The sequence below is a fragment of the Cherax quadricarinatus genome, chromosome 17 (assembly GCF_038502225.1).
Source record: "Cherax quadricarinatus isolate ZL_2023a chromosome 17, ASM3850222v1, whole genome shotgun sequence".
In the NCBI taxonomy this organism is placed as follows: Eukaryota; Metazoa; Arthropoda; class Malacostraca; order Decapoda; family Parastacidae; genus Cherax; species Cherax quadricarinatus.
Window position 1 is genome coordinate 18,182,860 of NC_091308.1, and position 21,556 is coordinate 18,204,415.

The 21,556-nt window shown below is 39.9% G+C and overlaps 1 protein-coding gene across 7 annotated transcripts in view; it reads right to left on the bottom strand.

The window, feature by feature from the left end:
* Positions 1-21,556, bottom strand: part of Pka-R1 (protein kinase, cAMP-dependent, regulatory subunit type 1) — a 356,477-nt gene that overhangs the window by 9,822 nt on the left and 325,099 nt on the right. For all 7 annotated transcript variants that reach the window (XM_070085818.1, XM_053773397.2, XM_053773400.2 and 4 more), the window contains one exon: positions 10,689-10,776. In XM_070085818.1, coding sequence (XP_069941919.1) covers positions 10,689-10,776 — 88 coding nt within the window. The remainder of the gene's footprint in view (positions 1-10,688; positions 10,777-21,556) is intronic.

Genomic DNA, 21,556 nt, shown 5'->3' on the forward strand with positions numbered 1-21,556 from the left:
AAAGATGCCAATTTCCAAATAGGGTCCAGAATAAGCAAGACAGCGATTCCTGGCACTAAAATAAAATTTTCTCTGTTCATTAGTCACATCCCCAGGCCCCTCTTACATCTCTCTTGCTTTCCACTTTGAATTTTTATTCTCACAAAAAATAGAAGATTTACTGTTATGCACACTACTACATTAGTGTAGAAATGGTGTAGAAATGGTATAAATAATATCAGTGCACTTGTGAAAGAATATTAGACTCACCAGTTGACGTATATTGGATGCTTGGCATGATTTGTTTACTTTTGAAATTTGGTAAAAATCGAACATTTCTGCTACTTTGAGCTCAATTTCAAGGTACTTTTCATTATGAAACCAATCAAAATCATCTCAATTTCTGTAATATGTCTTCCATTCTATAAAATGAGACCAGGCAAAATGAGACCATAAATACCATACGAAAATACACTGCAAAGTCGCTGTTTTAAACCAAAAACACGGTCGGAGTTTTTTTTTTCTCATTATGCACTGTGTGCTGCAGGATTTTTTTTTATACTGTGCACACTGACTACATAGACCCATTCTTTCATATGTAGGTCTACCAGCTTTCTCTCACTAGATTTGAAGGCGCTAGAATTTAGGCGTTCTAGTACATCAATAACCCTGGTGCGTAAGCTGTACTAGTACGTCGGAAACCCTGAAAAGGTTAAGGCACCCTAGTGATAAAATGCACATACAGTACACTCATTACTTACCTTAAAATATTTGTAGTCTTAATGGTCTTAGTGATGGGTGAGAGGTGAAAAGTATTTATTTGTAGAAACTCAGGTGTGGGAAGTATGGTAGCCGCCTGGCCACCCCACCCGCACATAATATACTACGACATTTAAAGCACCCTACAGCGATAAAATGCATATACAGTACACTCATTAGTTATCTTAAAATATTTGTAGTGTTAATGTAGGGTGAGAGGTGAGCAAGAGAGATAAAAACGAATAAACGAGAGAGAGAACAAGTAAGAGGATAAAGCCACAGAATACTATGTAAACAAATGGACAAACGTGTCTGGTTATGGCTCATACACATTCATACAAACACCTTCCATTGTGCACAAGTTGTCTCCACAGTGGTACAGTAGAATAAATAAAGAGCAACACTTCCATTCTCATGTAACATCACTTTTAGAAGGAATGATGATCTGGCAAGTTAGTACAGAAGAATAAACAGCAACACACCATTTTTATATTATTATTATTACAATTATAATCATAATAAAAAAGAAGTGCTAAACCTACACATTATCCCCCCAGTAACTGGTGTTTGGACTAGAGGAAACATAATTCTTCCGACACTCCTACAAACCACTTGGTAAACACATCTCAAATTTATGTCAATTTTTATACTGTGGGTGTATGTATCATGTTTGTGTGTTATGTAACATGTTTCTTATACAGTGGACCCCGGATTAAGACATCATCGGAATAAGTAACATTTCTGCATCAAAATATTGGCTTGGTGAACGCCACTGAACTCGGTATAAGTCATTCGTGTCGGGGCCTGAGCTGCCCAGTGTGCCACTGTTTACCAGCTAGTGAGGATGATCCCACACGTTCATCTGATACATTTTGTATTATTGCATTCATTTTAGTGCTTGTAACTGCTAAATAAGCCACCATGGGCCCAAAGAAAGCTTCTAGTGCCAGCCAGCCCTTTGGTAAAGGGCTGAGAGGGGAGAATGTGCCTTTTTCAGTGATTCTGCAATATGTACGATACTAAAGCAGCAGGAGTCTATAAAGGCTATAGCAGCAGCCAGCAATAAAGTGTAGCATTAACTGTAGCAAGTAAGTTAAGCAATTAATCGATAGAAAAAGGACAGCACGAACCTAACTTCTCCAATGTTGTTGGAGTTATATAGGGCAACTGACAACACCTCCATCTCTAGTCTCTACTGCTGCTGCCGCCTCCACCACCCCTATGTACGGCTTATGTTCCAGCGGCCCTTATACACCCAACAACACAGCAACACTCGTGACTTAATGACGTATTTTATTCATTCTAGAGTACATGTCATGTTTCTATGTTATTAATATTGTTTATTATGTCATATTAGATGATTTGTGCTAGATACATAAGCTTTAGAGCTGATATTAGTGTTACACTGAAGCACTATCTTGTGTCTCCCAACACAATTCCTAACATACGCCAGAAACAGACCTCTCTGGAAAACTTTTTTGAACGACAGGGATCCAGTGACTCTCAAGCTGGTCCTAGTGGCATTAAAAAACAAAGGAGGAAAGTAACCCAGGATAAGGATTTGGTACCTGAAGTCTTTATGGAAGGGGATTCCCCTTCCAAACAATTGTAAACTCCTCCCATCTTCCATACATCACCATGTCTTCAATAAAGGTAAGTGTGATGTTATTATTGTTTTATTCTTCATATATCATTGTTTTCTGTGTAGGTAAATGTATATTTCATGTAGAGACCATTTTTTTAATACTTTTGGGCATCTGAAATGGATTAATTGGATTTCCATTATTTCTTATGGGTAAAATTAATTCAGATTAAGTCAGATTCGGTATAAGATACTCTCTCTGAAATGGATTAATTACGTTATCTGGGAGTCCACTGTATAATTTTGAAAAAAAAGATCTTAGATGAATTAATGGAAATGTCTATATCAACATATTATACAACATTTAATGCGCCCAACAGATTATTAATATGGCGTCAAGAGTAGAGAGAGATTTGGTAATTTTAATGTGTACCTGCATGCCAGCACAGTGTGTAATTATATTTAGGTATAGGTACACATAAGTATAATTAACAGAGTACATATAAAATATGCAATAACTTTAAAACACATGAAATTTTGAAAGTTTCCAGACATAAAAGAGGTGCTCACAGAGAATGTAAACAAACCGGGTGGGACACACTGTATTAGAAAGACGGAGCCATATAGCGAGTTTTGGTCATAATTTGATATCTCCATATTTGAAATTTTCTGTACTATACTTTAAACAATTTTTTTTTTTTTGAACATGGCAACCGTCTCCCACCAAGGAAGGGTAACAGAAAAAAAAAAAAAAATTTAACCATCATTCACACAATATCACTCTCTTTGCAGAGGCACCAGATATGACAGTTTAGATGTCACTCTAAACAGCCAATATCCCAAATCCCTCCTTTACAGTACAGGCATTGAACTTCCCACCTCCAGAACTCAGTCAACTACACTCTTGCACATTCATGCTTATGTCTCCATGGATAATGTTTTTTGTCTTCACAGATACCTCAATGCACCACCCACCTTTTTTCCTTCTTCAATTCTATGGTTAACTTAGTCCTTCATAAACCCATCTGCTGACAAATCTACTCCCAAATATCTGAAAACATTCACTTCTTCCATACTCCCTCCCTCCAATGTAACATCCAGTAGTTCTTTACCTTACTCGTTTGATACCCCCATCTCACTCTTACCAATGTTCATTTTCAACTTTCTCTCTACACAACCTCCCAAACTTGTTCACTAATCTTTGCAACTTCTCTTTAGAATTTCCCAAAAGCACAGCATTATCAGCAAAAATTAACTGTGTCAACTCCCATTTTGTATTTGATTCTCCATAATTTAATCCCACCCCTCTCCCCAACACAATAGCATTTACTTCTATTACAATCCTATCTATAAATATGTTAAACAACCATGGTGACACTACACATCTCTATCTAAGACCTACTTCTACTGGAAAGTTATCTCCCGCTCTCCTACACACCCTAACTTGAGCCTATCCTCATAAAAAATCTTTACAGCATTTAGTAACTTACTACCTATTCCATACACTTACAACATCTGCCATACTGCTCCCCTATCCACCCTATTATATGCCTTTTCTAAATCCATAAATGCAATGAAAACTTCCCTACCTTTATCTAAATATTGTTCGCTTATATGCTTCAATGTAAACCCTTGATCAACACATTCCCTACTCATTCTAAAGCCTCCTTGTTCGTCTGCATTCCTGCTCCCTGTCTTACCTCTAATTCTTTCAATAATAACCCTATCATACACTTTACCTGGTATACTCAGTAAATTTCTTCCCCTATAATATTTACAATGTTCTCTGCCAATCCCCTGGTACCTTCCCCTATTTCATATATTTATTGAACAAAGGTACCAACCACTCCAAAACTATATCCCCCCTCCCCAGCTTTAAACATTTCTCTCATGATCTTATCAGTTCCAGTTGCTTTATCTCCTTTCATTCTAACTAATGCCTCATGCACTTTCCCCACACTCACATCTGGCTCTCCTTCACTCCTAAAAGATGTTATACCTCCCTGGCCTATACATGAAATTACTGCCTCTTTCTCTTCTTCAATATTTAACAGTTCCTCATAATATTCCCACTATCTTCCCAATACCTTCAACTCCCCAACTAGTAACTTCCCTATTCTGTTTTTAACTATCAAATCCATTCATTCCCAAGGCTTTCTTAACCTATTTATCTCACTCCAATTTTTTTTCTTATTCTTAGCAAAATTTGTTGACAGCACCTCATCCACTATCATTTGCTCTCCTTTTGCACTCCCTCTTCACCTCTCTCTTTTACTCTCCATATACTCCACCCTTATATCACTTCTGCTTTGTAAAAACCTCTCATAAGCAAGCCTTATCTTGTTTATTACACCCTTTACCTCATCGTTCCACCAATCATTCCTCTTTCCTCCTGCACCCACCCTCCTACAACCACAAACTTCTGCTCTGCATTCTAATGATGCCTTTTTAAACCTATCCCATCGCTCTTCAACCCTTACACTACCTATGCTCTCATTAGCACACCTTTCTCCCAACTGTTGCTTATATCTCACCCTAACTTCTTCCTCCCTTAGTCTACAAAATTTCACCTCTCTCTTACTTGCTGTTGCCATTTTCCTTTTGCTCCATCTACCTCTTACTCTAACTGTAGCTGCAACTAAATAATGATCCAATATATCTGTTGCCTCTCTATAAAAATACCTGGAGGGGATTTCTGGGGTCAACGCCCCCAAAGCTTGGTCTGAGACCAAGCCTCGTGGTGGATCAGGGTCTCATCAACCAGGCTGTTACTGCTGGCCACACGCAAACTGATGTATGAACCACAGCCCGGCTGGTCAGGTTCTGATTTTAGGTGCTTGTCCAGTGCCGTCTTGAAGACAGCCAGGGGTCTATTGGTAATCTCCCTTATGTATGCTGGGAGGCAGTTGAACAGTCTAGGGCCCCTGACACTTACTGTGTGGTCTCTCAGTGTACTTGTGGTGCCCCCGCTTTTCGTTGGGAGAATGTTGTATCTCCTGCAGAGTCTTTTGCTTTTTCTAGGGAGTGATTTTCTTGTGCGAGTTTACCAATTACAAATTGCTCACTATGAAACTATAACACTGTCAACAGGACATCATGGGGTGATGTCAAGCATTGTCATGAGGTGATGTCGTGGAGTAACAAAGCAAGGTGATGTCAGGGCAGACGTCTTGGGTAGAGTAATGTTAGGTTAGGTCAGGCAGACATCCTGCTGTGATGTCTCGGAGTGATATCAGGCAGACATCCAGGGTGACATCGAGCTGACATCCTGGACGACATCTCAAGGTGACTTTGGGCAGACGTTCTGGGGTAACGCCGGGAGGTGAAGTCAGGTAGAATGGTGACAGTGCATGGTGGTGTCAGGTAACAGTGGCGATGTAAGTTAGCATTAGGCAGCATGGTGATGTCACGAGGAGTCATCAGGCAACAGTGACGTCAGGTGGCAGACAATACATGGCTTGGACACCCACATGTGGCTTTGTGATCCACACAGCTTCGAGTGACCTCAAGCACTTGGATATATAGCTCTGGCACAGAACTCACATTGAATTCGCAGAGAAAACAGCAGAGAGGGAGTGAGTAGCGTTGAGTGGTGTAGGAGCAGGTGGTAGTGCGAGATGAGCGTGGGTGGCACATAGTCCACGTGGGGTGCATATGTTGCGGCCAGAATCCTCTGCCTCTCCACCCACACACGCAGAAGATTCTACCATACTGGACGAAAAAATCACCGCAAAACTCGCCTCTGACTTGCTGAAAATAGCAAACTACTTTCATTATGTGCTATATCATATCTTGTACACTTATTTATCCTCTTTCTTAAAATATGTACAGGTCCGCCATCACCAATCCGGCACTCAGACATCTGGTTTCATTAGTTATTCAGCACTAATTTTGGCTAGCATAATTTCAAATTTCCAGGGTCACCACACCAACCTGCTGGTACTGTTTGGTGGCACTACTTACTGCATAAGTCATTCCAATTTCTTTTTCTCCATTTATTGTTATAATCTGCTTACTTTTAGCCCTAATCGTGGTTCCAATGAATAAAAGAAATGCATCTCGTTGTGCAAAGCAGATACACAGTACACTGTCCATAAAAGATAAGGTGGCTTTGAAGCCACTGTCGGTTGCCATGAGCTTAGTCTCATGATGCAGGGGAATATGCTTTATTATTACACTAATATCAACACTACAGCTTATTTGCCTATCACAACTGATCTAATATGACATAATAAATAATATAAATAACTTAAAAACATGTTAAATACTCCAGAATAAATAATATTTGGCATAATACTGAGCTGTTTGACGGAAGTACGAAGACGATATGGGATACAAGTACCACCCTTCTATCCCTGTCATGGGGGCTTATATTAGAGAAATCGGAGTACAGCACAGGGCTGTGATATACACTTGTAATGTACCATAAAATGAACAAAAAAGCTATTTTCTCTACACAGATTATCATACATAGCAGCATATGTGTAGAGAACCTAGGAGAACCCAAAAAAGTCGGACAATGTGGCATTTCTAGTACCTGCCTTGAGCTTGCTATATATGATTTTTGGTAAATATTTTTTTTCTCAGTTGTTTGTTGGGCTATCTTATTGAAACTTGGGCAATGTATGATGGAAAGATGCTTCTTAACATAAACCAAAAATAAAAGAAATTGGACAATAAATAATGGAGTTCACTTCTCAGCCATTAGCCACCCCTCAGTGGTATATTTTTGTATGCTTTTTATGGTTGTATTCTTGTTAAATGTTGATGAAGATAGGGAAGCTGTGATTTCGTGTATAGGGCAAGGAGGAATAACATCTTGTAGGAGTGAGGAAGAGCCAGTTGTGAGTGTGGGGGAAGTTCGTGAGGCAGTAGGTAAAATGAAAGGGGGTAAGGCAGCCGGGATTGATGGGATAAAGATAGAAATGTTAAAAGCAGGTGGGGATATAGTTTTGGAGTGGTTGGTGCAATTATTTAATAAATGTATGGAAGAGGGTAAGGTACCTAGGGATTGGCAGAGAGCATGCATAGTTCCTTTGTATAAAGGCAAAGGGGATAAAAGAGAGTGCAAAAATTATAGGGGGATAAGTCTGTTGAGTGTACCTGGTAAAGTGTATGGTAGAGTTATAATTGAAAGAATTAAGAGTAAGACGGAGAATACGATAGCAGATGAACAAGGAGGCTTTAGGAAAGGTAGGGGGTGTGTGGACCAGGTGTTTACAGTGAAACATATAAGTGAACAGTATTTAGATAAGGCTAAAGAGGTCTTTGTGGCATTTATGGATTTGGAAAAGGCGTATGACAGGGTGGATAGGGGGGCAATGTGGCAGATGTTGCAAGTGTATGGTGTAGGAGGTAGGTTACTGAAAGCAGTGAAGAGTTTTTACGAGGATAGTGAGGCTCAAGTTAGAGTATGTAGGAAAGAGGGAAATATTTTCCCAGTAAAAGTAGGCCTTAGACAAGGATGTGTGATGTCACCGTGGTTGTTTAATATATTTATAGATGGGGTTGTAAGAGAAGTAAATGCGAGGGTCTTGGCAAGAGGCGTGGAGTTAAAAGATAAAGAATCACACACAAAGTGGGAGTTGTCACAGCTGCTCTTTGCTGATGACACTGTGCTCTTGGGAGATTCTGAAGAGAAGCTGCAGAGATTGGTGGATGAATTTGGTAGGGTGTGCAAAAGAAGAAAATTAAAGGTGAATACAGGAAAGAGTAAGGTTATGAGGATAACAAAAAGATTAGGTGATGAAAGATTGAATATCAGATTGGAGGGAGAGAGTATGGAGGAGGTGAACGTATTCAGATATTTGGGAGTGGACGTGTCAGCGGATGGGTCTATGAAAGATGAGGTGAATCATAGAATTGATGAGGGAAAAAGAGTGAGTGGTGCACTTAGGAGTCTGTGGAGACAAAGAACTTTGTCCTTGGAGGCAAAGAGGGGAATGTATGAGAGTATAGTTTTACCAACGCTCTTATATGGGTGTGAAGCGTGGGTGATGAATGTTGCAGCGAGGAGAAGGCTGGAGGCAGTGGAGATGTCATGTCTGAGGGCAATGTGTGGTGTGAATATAATGCAGAGAATTCATAGTTTGGAAGTTAGGAGGAGGTGCGGGATTACCAAAACTGTTGTCCAGAGGGCTGAGGAAGGGTTGTTGAGGTGGTTCGGACATGTAGAGAGAATGGAGCGAAACAGAATGACTTCAAGAGTGTATCAGTCTGTAGTGGAAGGAAGGCGGGGTAGGGGTCGGCCTAGGAAGGGTTGGAGGGAGGGGGTAAAGGAGGTTTTGTGTGCGAGGGGCTTGGACTTCCAGCAGGCATGCGTGAGCGTGTTTGATAGGAGTGAATGGAGACAAATGGTTTTTAATACTTGACGTGCTGTTGGAGTGTGAGCAAAGTAACATTTATGAAGGGATTCAGGGAAACCGGCAGGCCGGACTCGAGTCCTGGAGATGGGAAGTACAGTGCCTGCACTCTGAAGGAGGGGTGTTAATGTTGCAGTTTAAAAACTGTAGTGTAAAGCACCCTTCTGGCAAGACAGTGATGGAGTGAATGATGGTGAAAGTTTTTTCTTTTTCGGGCCACCCTGCCTTGGTGGGAATCGGCCAGTGTGATAATAATAAATAAATAATTCTTGTTTTTTTTGGTCTCATTTGATATAATGGAAGATATATTACAGAAATACAGTGGACCCCCGCTTAACGATCACCTCCAAATGCGACCAATTATGTAAGTGTATTTATGTAAGTGCGTTTGTACGTGTATGTTTGGGGGTCTGAAATGGACTAATCTACTTCACAATATTCCTTATGGGAAAAAATTCGGTCAGTATTGGCACCTGAACATACTACTGGAATGAAAAAAGTTCGTTAACCGGGGGTCCACTGTATATATGATTTTGATTGCTTTCACAATGAAAAGTACCTTGAAATTGAGCTCAAAGTAAGCGGAAATGTTTGATTTTTGCCAATGTTCAATGAACTTTCTTGTGTAAGTCAAGTTGGTTAACTTCATTAACCACTCTGTAATACGTCAAACTCAATAATATGGCACACCACAGGTCCCAATGATGCCAGATTTGTGATGGCGGACCTGTATTACTTATTACCAAGCCTCTTTCTATATACAGTTCAATTAAAGGCCCCCCATTTTCATATTCCCCTGGCACCCCAAACTTACCTACTACTCCCTCCACAACAGTTTTACCCACTTTATCATTTATGTTCCCCACCACAAGAACTCTTTCCCTTAGTTCAAAACTCCCCTTACACTCACTCAACATGTCCCAAAATCTCACTCACTCAATCGATCTATCAATCAACATCTCTCTCTCTCTCTCCAGGTGCATAAACACTTACTATAACTAACTTTTCATATCACACCCTTATTTTACTCCACATAATCCTTGAATTCATACATTTATATTGCGTATTTTTCTGTCATAACTGATCTTTCAACATTATTGCTACTCTTTCCTTAGCTCTAACTCTAATCCCAATTATTTCTCCCCACTGAAACTCTCCTACCCCCTTCAGCTTTATTTCACTTAAAACCAGGACATACAGCTCATTTCATTCATAACATCCACAATCATCTCTTTCTTATCATCTGCACTACATCCCTGCACATTTAAACATCCCAACTTTAAGGTTTTGTTCTTTTTATTTTTAATAAGCTGTACGAGAAAAGGGGTTGCTAGCGCATCACTCCCAGCATTTTAGTTGACTTTTACAACATGCATGGCTTATGGAGGAAAAATTCTTATTACATGTCCTCATGAATATAAAAGGAAAACAATAAGAACAAGATCCATTAAGGAAAACTAAACTCAGATGAGTGTGTATACATAAATATGTACAATGTACATGCACATGTAGTGTGACCTAATTTTAAGTAAAAGTAGCAAGATATACCTGTTATTTGTGTGTTTATGAGACAGAAAAAAAAGACATGAGCACTCCTACCATCATGTAAAACAAATACAGGTTTCTATCTTATATTCATTTGGCATGACAATAGTACTTCCCTGGTTGGCTGCCATCTACTAAACTACAGTAATTAATTTAACCCTTAAACTGTCCAAACAGATCTAAATTCACATGCGTAGTGCTCCAAAAGTAGATCTATGTTTTTTTTTACATATTTTCAAATATAAAAAAAAATGTAGATCAAAGTTTTTTTTTACACATTTTCCAATTTAAAAAAAAAAAAAAGAAGGTCTACATTTTTTTACATACTTTCAAATGTTGAAAAAACGTAGATCTACGTTTGGATAGTTTAAGGGTTAATATGGTTTGTTCACAGCACTTAGAACTACTTACATCAAGCTAAGTTTTTAGGTTTGCCATCAATACAAGTAGCAACAGCTTACCTGGCCCTATCTAATTTGACACACTTCAGGGATCCATCTGCTTTAACTGTGGCAGCTCGAGGTCGGTCTAATAGTAGGGCAATCTCACCTGAAAAAATAATTTGATGTTAGGGTTGCTAAAAGATCAGGATTTTTATGTGCAAGGAAAATAAAACACACTGTAGATTCACTGATGACGTGCTTATACAGGTTGAAACTAACTCCTAGTACAACATATATTATAAAAGAACTATTTACATAACATGCTCCTTCCTTTGAGTTCAAAACACAATAAAAATAAAGCAAACCTTTGATTTAACAGACTTCAGAAATACAAGACAAAATCTACTGGGTCAAATGATTCAGAAACAATGAACAAAATCCACTGGTTACAGACCTATTTGCTACTATTATGAACAGGGCAAAACAATCTCATCTCTGTTCATCACAATCGCCATTACCAGCGTCTGTTTCTCATTACTATTCTGTTAAATTAAGGGTTTACTGTACAGTACTTTGTTGGTAGGGAGAGAGGAACATTTACCTGGCATAAAAATAATAAAGAACCAATGATGGCAAAGTTGTCGTCTTCAACAAACCGGCTGTATCCCACCAAGGCAGGGTGGCCCAAAAAGAAAAACAAGTTTCTCTTTTGAACTTTGGTAATGTATATAGGAGAAGGGGTTACTAGCCCCTTGCTCCCGGCATTTTAGTCAACTTTTACGACATGCCTGGCTTATGGAGGAAGAATTTTGTTCCACTTCCCCATGGAGATGAGAGGAAATAAACAAGAACAAGAACTAGTAAGAAAATAGAAGAAAACCCAGAGGGTTTTGTATATATATATATATATATATATAAACTTGTACATGCATGTGTAGTGTGATCTGAGTGTAAGTAGAAGTAGCAAGATGTACCTGAAATCTTTCCTGTTTACGAGACAGAAAAGACACCAGCAATCCTACCGTCATGTAAAAAAATTACAGGCTTTTGTTTTACGCTCATTTGGCAGGACAGCAGTGCCTCCCTTGGCAGCTGCTGTCTACCAGCCTACTACCTAGGAAGATAGCAAAGTATCTTGACAAAATACTCCTAAGCAGCAACAACCTTGACATATTTTATGTCACATAACTAAAGTGTAATGAACACTTATCAATGCTTAATAATAACCAACATGGAGACAGGAAATTATTTGATCTGTATATTGTGACCCTTTTCTGGGATCCTCTTCACCTGGTGATGATTCCAGAAGGGGACTGAAATCATCTTCTTTCAACAAACCAGCCATATCCCACCGAGGCAGGGTGGCCCAAAAAGAAAAACAAAAGCTTCTCTTTTTAAATTTAGTAATTTATACAGGAGAAGGGGTTACTAGCCCCTTTGCTCCCGGCACTTTAGTCGCGTGTTGCAACACGCATGGCTTACAGAGGAAGAATTCTGTTCCACTTCCCCATGGGGATAAGAGGAAATAAACAAGAACAAGAACTAGAAAGAAAATAGCAGAAAACCCAGAGGGGTGTGTGTATATATATGCTTGTACATGTATGTGTAGTGTGACCTAAGTGTAAGTAGAAGTAGCAAGACGTACCTGAAACCTTGCATGTTTATGAGACAGAAAAATCTTGCATGTTTATGAGACAGAAAAAAGGACACCAGCAATCATACCATCATGTAAAACAATTAAAGGCTTTCATTTTACACTCACTTGGCAGGACAGTAGTACCTCCCTGAGCGGTTGCTGTCTACCAAACTACTACCTAAAGGGACTGAAATATACAGATCAATTAACCTCCTGAGTGTCAGTCTCCATGTGGGTTGTTATTGACCATATTTTATGGTGTTAAAGAGAGTTCTTCAAGAAGCAGCAATAACAGATTGGGTAAAGTTCATCAGGAAACAGGACAAGTCCTGATGTGGGTCTTCGTCAGATGGTGACCCACCATTGGAGCTTTTCGTTATCTGACAGAGGCCTTCTGCTGGCTTACTGGTCCACCCCTTTAAAAATCATGGTCATAGTTATAATCGTATAGTATTAGCAATAACAGTCATGGATTAGTGATGAAAATAACTTGGTAGGCAATCACAGCTGTATAACAATTACAATCCTCGCATCACAGCATAAAATGTTGAGTCATAAGAACTTTAGCTTGCTCTTTTACTGCACAATGGGTGAATTCACTGATCTCACAAACTGTGGCCTGAATGAAACACACTGAAGATGACTCAAAAAGTGTAGGAACCACTATGATCTCGTACTTTTTTTTTTTTTGCACCCACAGACAAAAACTCTTTCCATACACTTCTCAACACTCCTACTGCCTTCTTCCCCTAATATATTATGATTCACCTCATCTTTCATAGACTCTTGACTAATTTACTCCAAAACATCTGAATGTATTCATGCCCTCTGGACTACTACTACTACTATCCTCTGATTTCACTGCCTAAATTACTACTTACTGTACTCTCATTACCAATCAGTTTTATGTGCTCAGTTTCAGCTTCTGTCTTTTACATACACTCATAAATTCTTCTACCACCCTCTTTAGGTTTTCTTCTGAAGCTCCCAAAAACACATTCATCAGCAAAGAGTAAGTGAGACAACTGATACTTTATACCAGATTCAATATTTTTTAAGCTCACACCTCTCCACACACAGTCATTCACAGCCCATTATTTAACCCGTAAACGGTCCAAACGTATATATACGTTTTTTAAACATTTGAAAGTATGTAAAAAGAAGTAGATCTTCTTTTTGTTTTTTTTACATTTGAAAATGTGTAAAAAACTTTGATCTACTTTTTTTTTGTTATATTTGAAAATACGTAAAAAAACGTAGATCTACTTTTGTAGCACTACACATGTGAACGTAGATCTGCTTGGACCATTTACAGGTTAAACACACTAAGATACCATAATGGAACAGGGATGCTAGAAAGTGTTATTTTCAGTCTTAGGGTGATACGTGGAATGCACTATACAGAAGTGGCAGAGCCAAATTCTAGACACGGCTTCAAGAGTAAATATGATCAGTGCCTGAAGACCAGAAATCAATAAAACTGGTTGATAAAGAGTTAAAAGGCAGGGCCAGGAGCTATGAGTTGACCCATACAAACAACTATGAAAATACATACCTGCTTAAGGCTCACTTATACTGGAAATTAACTCTCTCTCTCTCTCTCTCTCTCCCACAAAGTGGGTCAAAGAGCTATACAGTAGGGCCCCACTTATTTGGCAGGTTAGGTTCCAGGCTACTGCCGGAAAGCAGACTTCACCGGAAAGCAGAACTCAATTTTTTCCATTAATAAATGCATATAAATGCCAGATAATTAGGTAGTACGTTGGTAAACAGCAACCGCTCAGGGAGGTACTACCGTCCTGCCAAGCAAGTGTAAAATGAAAACCTGTAATTGTTTTACATGATAGTAAGATTGCTGGTGTCCTTTTTTCCGTCTCATAAACATGCAAGATTTCAGGTACGTTTTGCTTCTTCTACTTACACTTAGGTCACACTACACATACATGTACAAGCATATATATACACACCCCTCTGGGTTTTCTTCTATTTTCTTTCTAGTTCTTGTTCATTTCCTCTTATCCCCATGGGGAAGTAGGACAGAATTCTTCCTCCGTAAGCCATGCGTGTTGTAAGAGGCGACTAAAATGCCGGGAGCAAGGGCCTAGTAACCCCTTCTCCTGTATAAATTACTAAATTTAGAAAGAGAAACTTTTGTTTTTCTTTTTGGGCCACCCTGCCTTGGTGGGATATGGCCAGTTTGCTGAAAAAAAAAATCGTAAACAAAAGCGTTGTGTGTTTAGGGGAGTGACGTAATGTTCTCCCTCTGCCTGGCTACCATATCTCCTTAGCCCTTTCAGGGTCCGTGCTGTAGATCTACGGCTTTACGTTCAAGAGTCCAAACCGTAGAGCTACACCAATATTCAAGCTCTGTCAAATTGAGCGCTAAAAGGCTGGTAGGCCTACGTGTGAGAGAACGGGTCTGCATGGTGTGTGCATGCTGTAAACAAAAATTCTAGGCGCCCGTGTAGCATTGTGGGAACGCCGGCTCAGTTACCTTTGTTCACCATGCCTCGTCTCAAGGCAGCTCTCTCCAAGGAAAATTGAGACACTCCTCTTCCTATCTGAATGTCTGACTCTGATGGAAGTGGAAATGAAGACGAATTCTATGGCTCTGATCAGTTAGTGGCCGAAAGGAATGACCAGGATATCGATAATAGTGCAGAAAACCTTGACGATCCTCAACCTTCTACCTCTGGTGTGGGCATGCCTCAGTCACATTCAGTTGTACCTCGTCGCAAAAGAAAATTATTATTTTCGCATGGCGAAGCCTCTGACTTCAGTAATGATGATAGTGACGTGGACTGTGATTTTATTGCTCTCGACGATCATTCGAGTAGTGATAGTGAGGAAACATTCACCAATGAAGCGTGGGTATATACTCTGCCGCATGTGCTTGGATAGTGTTCCCTATGCAGTGCCCAGGGGACGGAGTACATCCCGTGGCCCTACACCAGAAACAGACAGTGAAAGTGAGGATGATGTGGCTACACTTGGCATGGATAGACAACAGGCATCAGTAGGTGGTGGCAGTGGTGGTGGTAGTGGTGGTGGCAGTGGCGATAGCAGTGCCACAGCCATGCATGACTCACCAGCCCAGGCTGGGACCCACGCTACTGACTCCTCAGTTCAAGGACAAAGCGGAGCGTCAGCCACCAGCCCACCACAACCACAACTGCCAACACAACCGGCTTATGATGTCCAGTATCCACCAGCAAACCGTATGTGGGATTGGCAGCAAAATCCCAATTTTGTTCCCAAGCCCCACCTGTTTGATGACTCTTAAAGTGGAATTCTACCTACTTGTCCCCTTGGAAACACTGCAAATGAACTGGAATTCTTTGAACTATTCTTTGACCAGCCCTTCATGGAAACTATTGTCAGGGAAAGTAACAAGTATTTTGAGTACACCATGGCAAATGCGATCATATCACCACAATCAAGACTACACCGGTGGAAAGAGACAACTGTTGCAGAAATGTATTTGCTTCTTGCAACAATAATGCTTATGCCTTATGTCTATAAGCATAATATAAAATCATACTGGTCCACAGATCCGCTAATTTCTACCCCGGCCTTCAGTGAAATCATCCCAGTGAACAGGTTTATCTTTCTGTTACGTAAGTTGCACTTCCCTGACAAAACCAGGCCTGACAAAAGTGAAAGGTTATACAAGATTAGAAATGTTTTTATGTACACCTACCATACGACCTGCTTGACACACGTCCACCCGACTTATGACCGTGCATCTGGCAGATGGGCTGGGCCGGCTGATGCACACCGCTGTACAATATTTGACGATATTCGTGGCGGCAATGCGTCATGCAGGCAGCATCAGTTTGTGCAAGACAGGTATACAATACCGACAAGATGTAAGTTAAGACACTTGTGCAACACCACGGTGCTGTGAACACCACCTACAAGGCTGAGGGACTGATTACCTCATCTTTTGTATATAGTTCTTCTGTTTTCTAATTATGTCCAAGAATCTGTATTGATAAAGCCACTGGATGGCGAAAAGTCTACAATAAAGATAACCAGAAGTTGCACAAGTGTGTCAACTTTCAGCATCAGTTTGAGTAACTCTGCCCTATCAGCAGCATCATACTGTATTAACTGTACAAACTGGACAGTAAATTTCACCATGACCCCTAAGATGAAGTCTGAATCTTGCACTGGAGATTGTGGCAAGAAAGGCTCTTACTCTCGAACTCTCTATTTGTTTTCACTGTTGCACATAAACCTGTCTGTGTCTGTCTGCCTGTATATCTGTGTCTGTCTGTATCTCTGTCTACCTGTGTGTGTCTGTCTTTCTGAGGTGCATTAACCCTTAAACGGTCCAAAGAGAACGATGTTCAAATTCGTAGTGCTACAAAAGTAGATCTACTTTTTTTTGCATATTTTCAAATATAACAAAAAAAAATGTAGATAAAAGTTTTTTTTACACATTTTCAAATGTAAAACAAAAAAGAAGATCTACATTTTTTTACATACTTTCAGATGTTGAAAAAACGTATATATATGTTTGGACCGTTTAAGGGTTAAATGTGTATAAAACGTTAATATAGCATTTTGCTTAATCCATCTATTTTTTGCAAAATTATATAATAAATATGCTACATAACATATAAACATATAAATTAACAAATATGAGATGATTTTCTGGTTGGCTTGACAGAGTGAACAAAAACTATTTGTGTCCGGGCTGGTAACAACAACGTTTGTTTACATAACTCGTGAACCTTCTACCCTCTCATTCTCTCTCTCGTTTATTCATTTAATCTTGTTTACTCACCTCTCACTCTACATTAAGACTACAGATATTTTAAGGTAAGTAATGAGTGGACACGATTATTATATTATAGTTTAATAATATTATTATTAGTACAGATGTATTATTGTAATAATAATTATTATTATTAATTTAGGGCACTGGAGCACAGAGCCACTGTATAGCACTTTGTCTTGATTTTTTGGGTTATCCTAGGTAATTTATACTGTATGATAACTTCAGTTATGTGTACCTGTGAGAGAGAGAGAGAGAGAGAGAGAGAGAGAGAGAGAGAGAGAGAGAGAGAGATTAAACCTCTCCACTAAGTGGCACCAGTCACTGGATGAATCCAAAGTCAGCTGTGTGGTAGCACTGGACATTGCTGGTGCTTTCGACCGGGTGTGGCACCAGGGCCTCTTAGCAAAACTTCAAGCACTGGGAATTGCAGGCTTTATGCGATGTCTCCTCAGTGATTACCTTTATGGTAGATCTCTAAGTGTAGTTCTCAATGGAACGGAATCAGCAAGACATCCTATTGGGGCAAGTGTTCCACAAGGAAGCATGCTGGGACCATTGTTATGGAATGCCTACTTCAATGACCTTCTTCATCTCATCCCAAAATCACATGCATATGCAGACGACTGTAAACTGACATTCACTTACCCAAGAGAAGAAATGCCAGCTGCTCTAAGCTACATCAATCACCAGCTAAGAGCTATATCAGCTTGGGGAAATAGATGACAAGTAACATTTGCACCTGAGAAAATGCAAATGATGATAGTCTCTAGGCACCATGATGGTAATGCTGGTGCAGCAGTAAGGATGAATGGGAGGGTGTTGGCACCTGGAGAAGAAGTTGATATCCTTGGGGTGAAATTTGACTCCAAACTAACCATGAAGAACCATGTTGTAAATCTTGCAAACAAGGCAGCCAGGAAGCTTAAAGCACTTCGCCGTATCTCACATCTGCTTGACAGTAGGGGATGCAAGATTCTGTATAAGGCACAAGTACGCTCACACCTTGAGTATGCTCCACTTCCTTGGTTTGCCTGCCCCCCTCTCATCTGCGACTGCTTGACAGAGCAGAGAACAGAGTAAGACGTCTCATCTCACGCCTGGACCAATCCTGGATAGACCTGTCATTTCAGCAGAGCCTTCAACACAGGAGGGATGTGGGTGGCCTTACTGTTATGTACAAGGCCAATACTGTCCAAGTACCACACTTAGATCCACTTCAAGGACAGCGTGAAACAAGCATTTATGCCACAAAACGGGCAGAAAGCAGCAACTTCACTCTGGCTGTACCCTTCTCCAGAACACCACTCCATCTGAGATCATATATACCCAGGATGACTCGAGTATGGAACACATTCGTACAGCATATTGATGTCAACGAGATAAAGTCAGTTGATCAAATGAAAATGCTGGCCCACAGATGGCTCCAACTTCATCCTGTTCCCTACTTGTACGTCTCATAACAATAAAAATGCTTTCAAATGAGCTGATGTAGGTAACAGCTCTTAGCTTGTCAATAAAGTTAGGAATCCATAACCTGTAAATAAAGCTAATGACCCTTAACCTAACCTTGTCAAACCCTGTGCAAAAAGAGAGAAAGAGATACTATATATATATATATATATATATATATATATATATATATATATATATATATATATATATATATATATATATATATATATATATATATATATATATATATTAATATATATATATATATATATATATATATATATATATATATATATATATATATATATATATATATATAGAGAGAGAGAGAGAGATATATGAGAGGAGAGAGAGAGAGAGAGGAGAGAGAGAGAGAGGAGAGAGGAGAGAGAGAGAGAGAGAGAGAGAGAGAGAGGAGGAGAGAGAGAGAGAGAGAGAGAGAGAGAGAGAGAGAGAGAGAGAGAGAGAGAGAGAGAGAGAGAGAGAGAGAGTAGTAAGAGAGAGGGGGAGTGAGAGAGAGGAGAGAGAGAGAGAGAGAGAGAGAGAGAGAGAGAGAGAGAGAGAGAGAGAGAGAGAGAGAGAGAGAGAGAGGAGAGAGAGAGAGGAGAGAGAGAGAGAGAGAGAGAGAGAGAGAGGAGAGGAGGAGGAGAGAGAGAGAGAGAGAGAGAGAGAGAGAGAGAGAGAGAGAGAGAGAGAGAGAGAGAGAGAGAGAGAGAGAGAGAGAGAGAGAGAGAGAGCGAGAGAGAGAGAGAGAGAGAGAGAGAGAGAGAGAGGCAGAGAGAGAGAGAGAGAGAGAGAGAGAGAGAGAGAGAGAGAGAGAGAGAGAGAGAGAGAGAGAGAGAGAGAGAGAGAGAGAGAGAGAGAGAGAGAGAGACACACACACACACACACACACACACATTCAGTCAGCCACCCACCCACACACCCGACCAGCCAGCCAGCCAGATACGTATTACACATGTTCCAGAGTCGTTTCTCTTTACTTAGGGTAAAGGTTATACTACATTCTGGCAGGATAACACTACCAGTGGTATTCTCCCATTCACTGTGTCGACAATACATGAAGATAACAGTAACACATGATAATGTATGCAATGTAAAATTTACAATACAGTTCACTACCATGTATACATTATATACAGTACATAAATAATTAAAATATAACAAAGTAAATTATGGTAAAAAGAATGAAATAATGATTGTACATTACATTACAGTACTATCTAGGTAGTTTATATAGGAAAAGTTTGACATTATGCTCTACCCAGTATGTCGGCAATTTTCAAAGGTTTGACTTACGTCCATTTTGACTTATGACTGGTTGGTCGGAACCAAGCTTGGTCGTAAGTCGGATGGTACCTGTATTTAAAACAAAAGTTCAACATGTACTTTTATCCATTCAAGAATCTTGTAGTACTTGAGTCTTTGATTTTGTTCAAAGGTACACTGTCGTTCAAACAGTATATACCGAGCAAGAGGAAACGCTTTGGTATAAAACTGTTTGTATTCTGTGACTGTGACAGCGGCCTGGTATTGGATATTGTTGTATACATGGGAAGTAAAACATTGAAAGATACCAGGATGTTATTGGGTATCTCAGGTGATGTAGTGAGAAGCATGATGGCACCTTATCTTGGTAAGGGGCATGCATTATATACTGATAACTGGTACACAAGCCCTTTACTCAGTGATTTCTTGAGAGTGAACATGACAGATGTGTGTGGCACAGTGCGTTCTAATCGTAAACATATGCCCAGGTTCGACGCAGGCACTGGTGGTGATGAGGTGCAGGTGTTTACTGCCAATGACATCATGGCATTACGGTGGCATGACAAACGAGATGTCACATTGTTGACAACCATTCACCGTAACGAAATGCAAGACAGTGGCAAAGTTGTTAGAGTGACTAATGAACGTATTCGAAAATCAGTGACAGTGATGATTATACACAAAACATGCGTTTGGTTGACAAATGTGACATGCAGATTGACTTTGTTGATTGTCTTTGTAAGAGTTACAAGTGGTACATGAAACTTTTCTTCCATCTCGTGGACATTTCAATATTCAATGCATATAATATGTACCAAGTGAAGACTGGCAACAGACCACCGTATGGTGAATTTTGTTTGTCTGTTGTCAGACAACTCATAATGAAGTACACCTACCATCCGACTTACGACCAAGCTTGGTTCCGACCAACCTGTCGTAAGTCAAAATGGACGCAAGTCGAACCTTTGAAAATTGCCGACATACTGGGTAGAGCATAATGTCAAACTTTTCCTATATAAACTACCTACATAGTACTGTAATGTAATGTACAATCATTATTTCATTTTTTTACCATAATTTACTTCTATTGTTATATTTTAATTATTTATGTACTGTATATAATGTACACATGGTAGTGAACTGTATTGTAAATTTTACATCACATACAGTATCATATGTTACTGTTATCTTTATGTATTGTCGACACAGTGGAATGGGAGTATACCACTGTTAGTGTCATCCTGCCAGAATGTAGTATAACCTATACCCTAAGTAAAGAGAAACAACTCTGGAACATGTGTAATACGTAGCTGGCTGGCTGGCCGGGTCGGTGGGTGGGAGGCCGGGTGGGTGATTGGCTGACTGAATGTGGCTGGCTCTGGCTCTGGCTCTCTCTCTCTCTCTCTCTCTCTCTCTCTCTCTCTCTCTGTATCTCTCTCTCTCTGTATCTCTCTCTTTCTGTATCTCTCTCTCTCTCACAAGTACACGTAAGGAAAGTTATCATACATAGTATAAATTACCTAGGATAACCCAAAAAATCCAGACAAAGTGCTATACAGTGGATCTGTGCTCTAGTGCCCTAAATTAATAATTTTTTTTTTTTTTTATTATCACACCGGCCGATTCCCACCAAGGCAGGGTGGCCCGAAAAAGAAAAACTTTCACCATCATTCACTCCATCACTGTCTTGCCAGAAGGGTGCTTTACACTACAGTTTTTAAACTGCAACATTAACACCCCTCCTTCAGAGTGCAGGCACTGTACTTCCCATCTCCAGGACTCAAGTCCGGCCTGCCGGTTTCC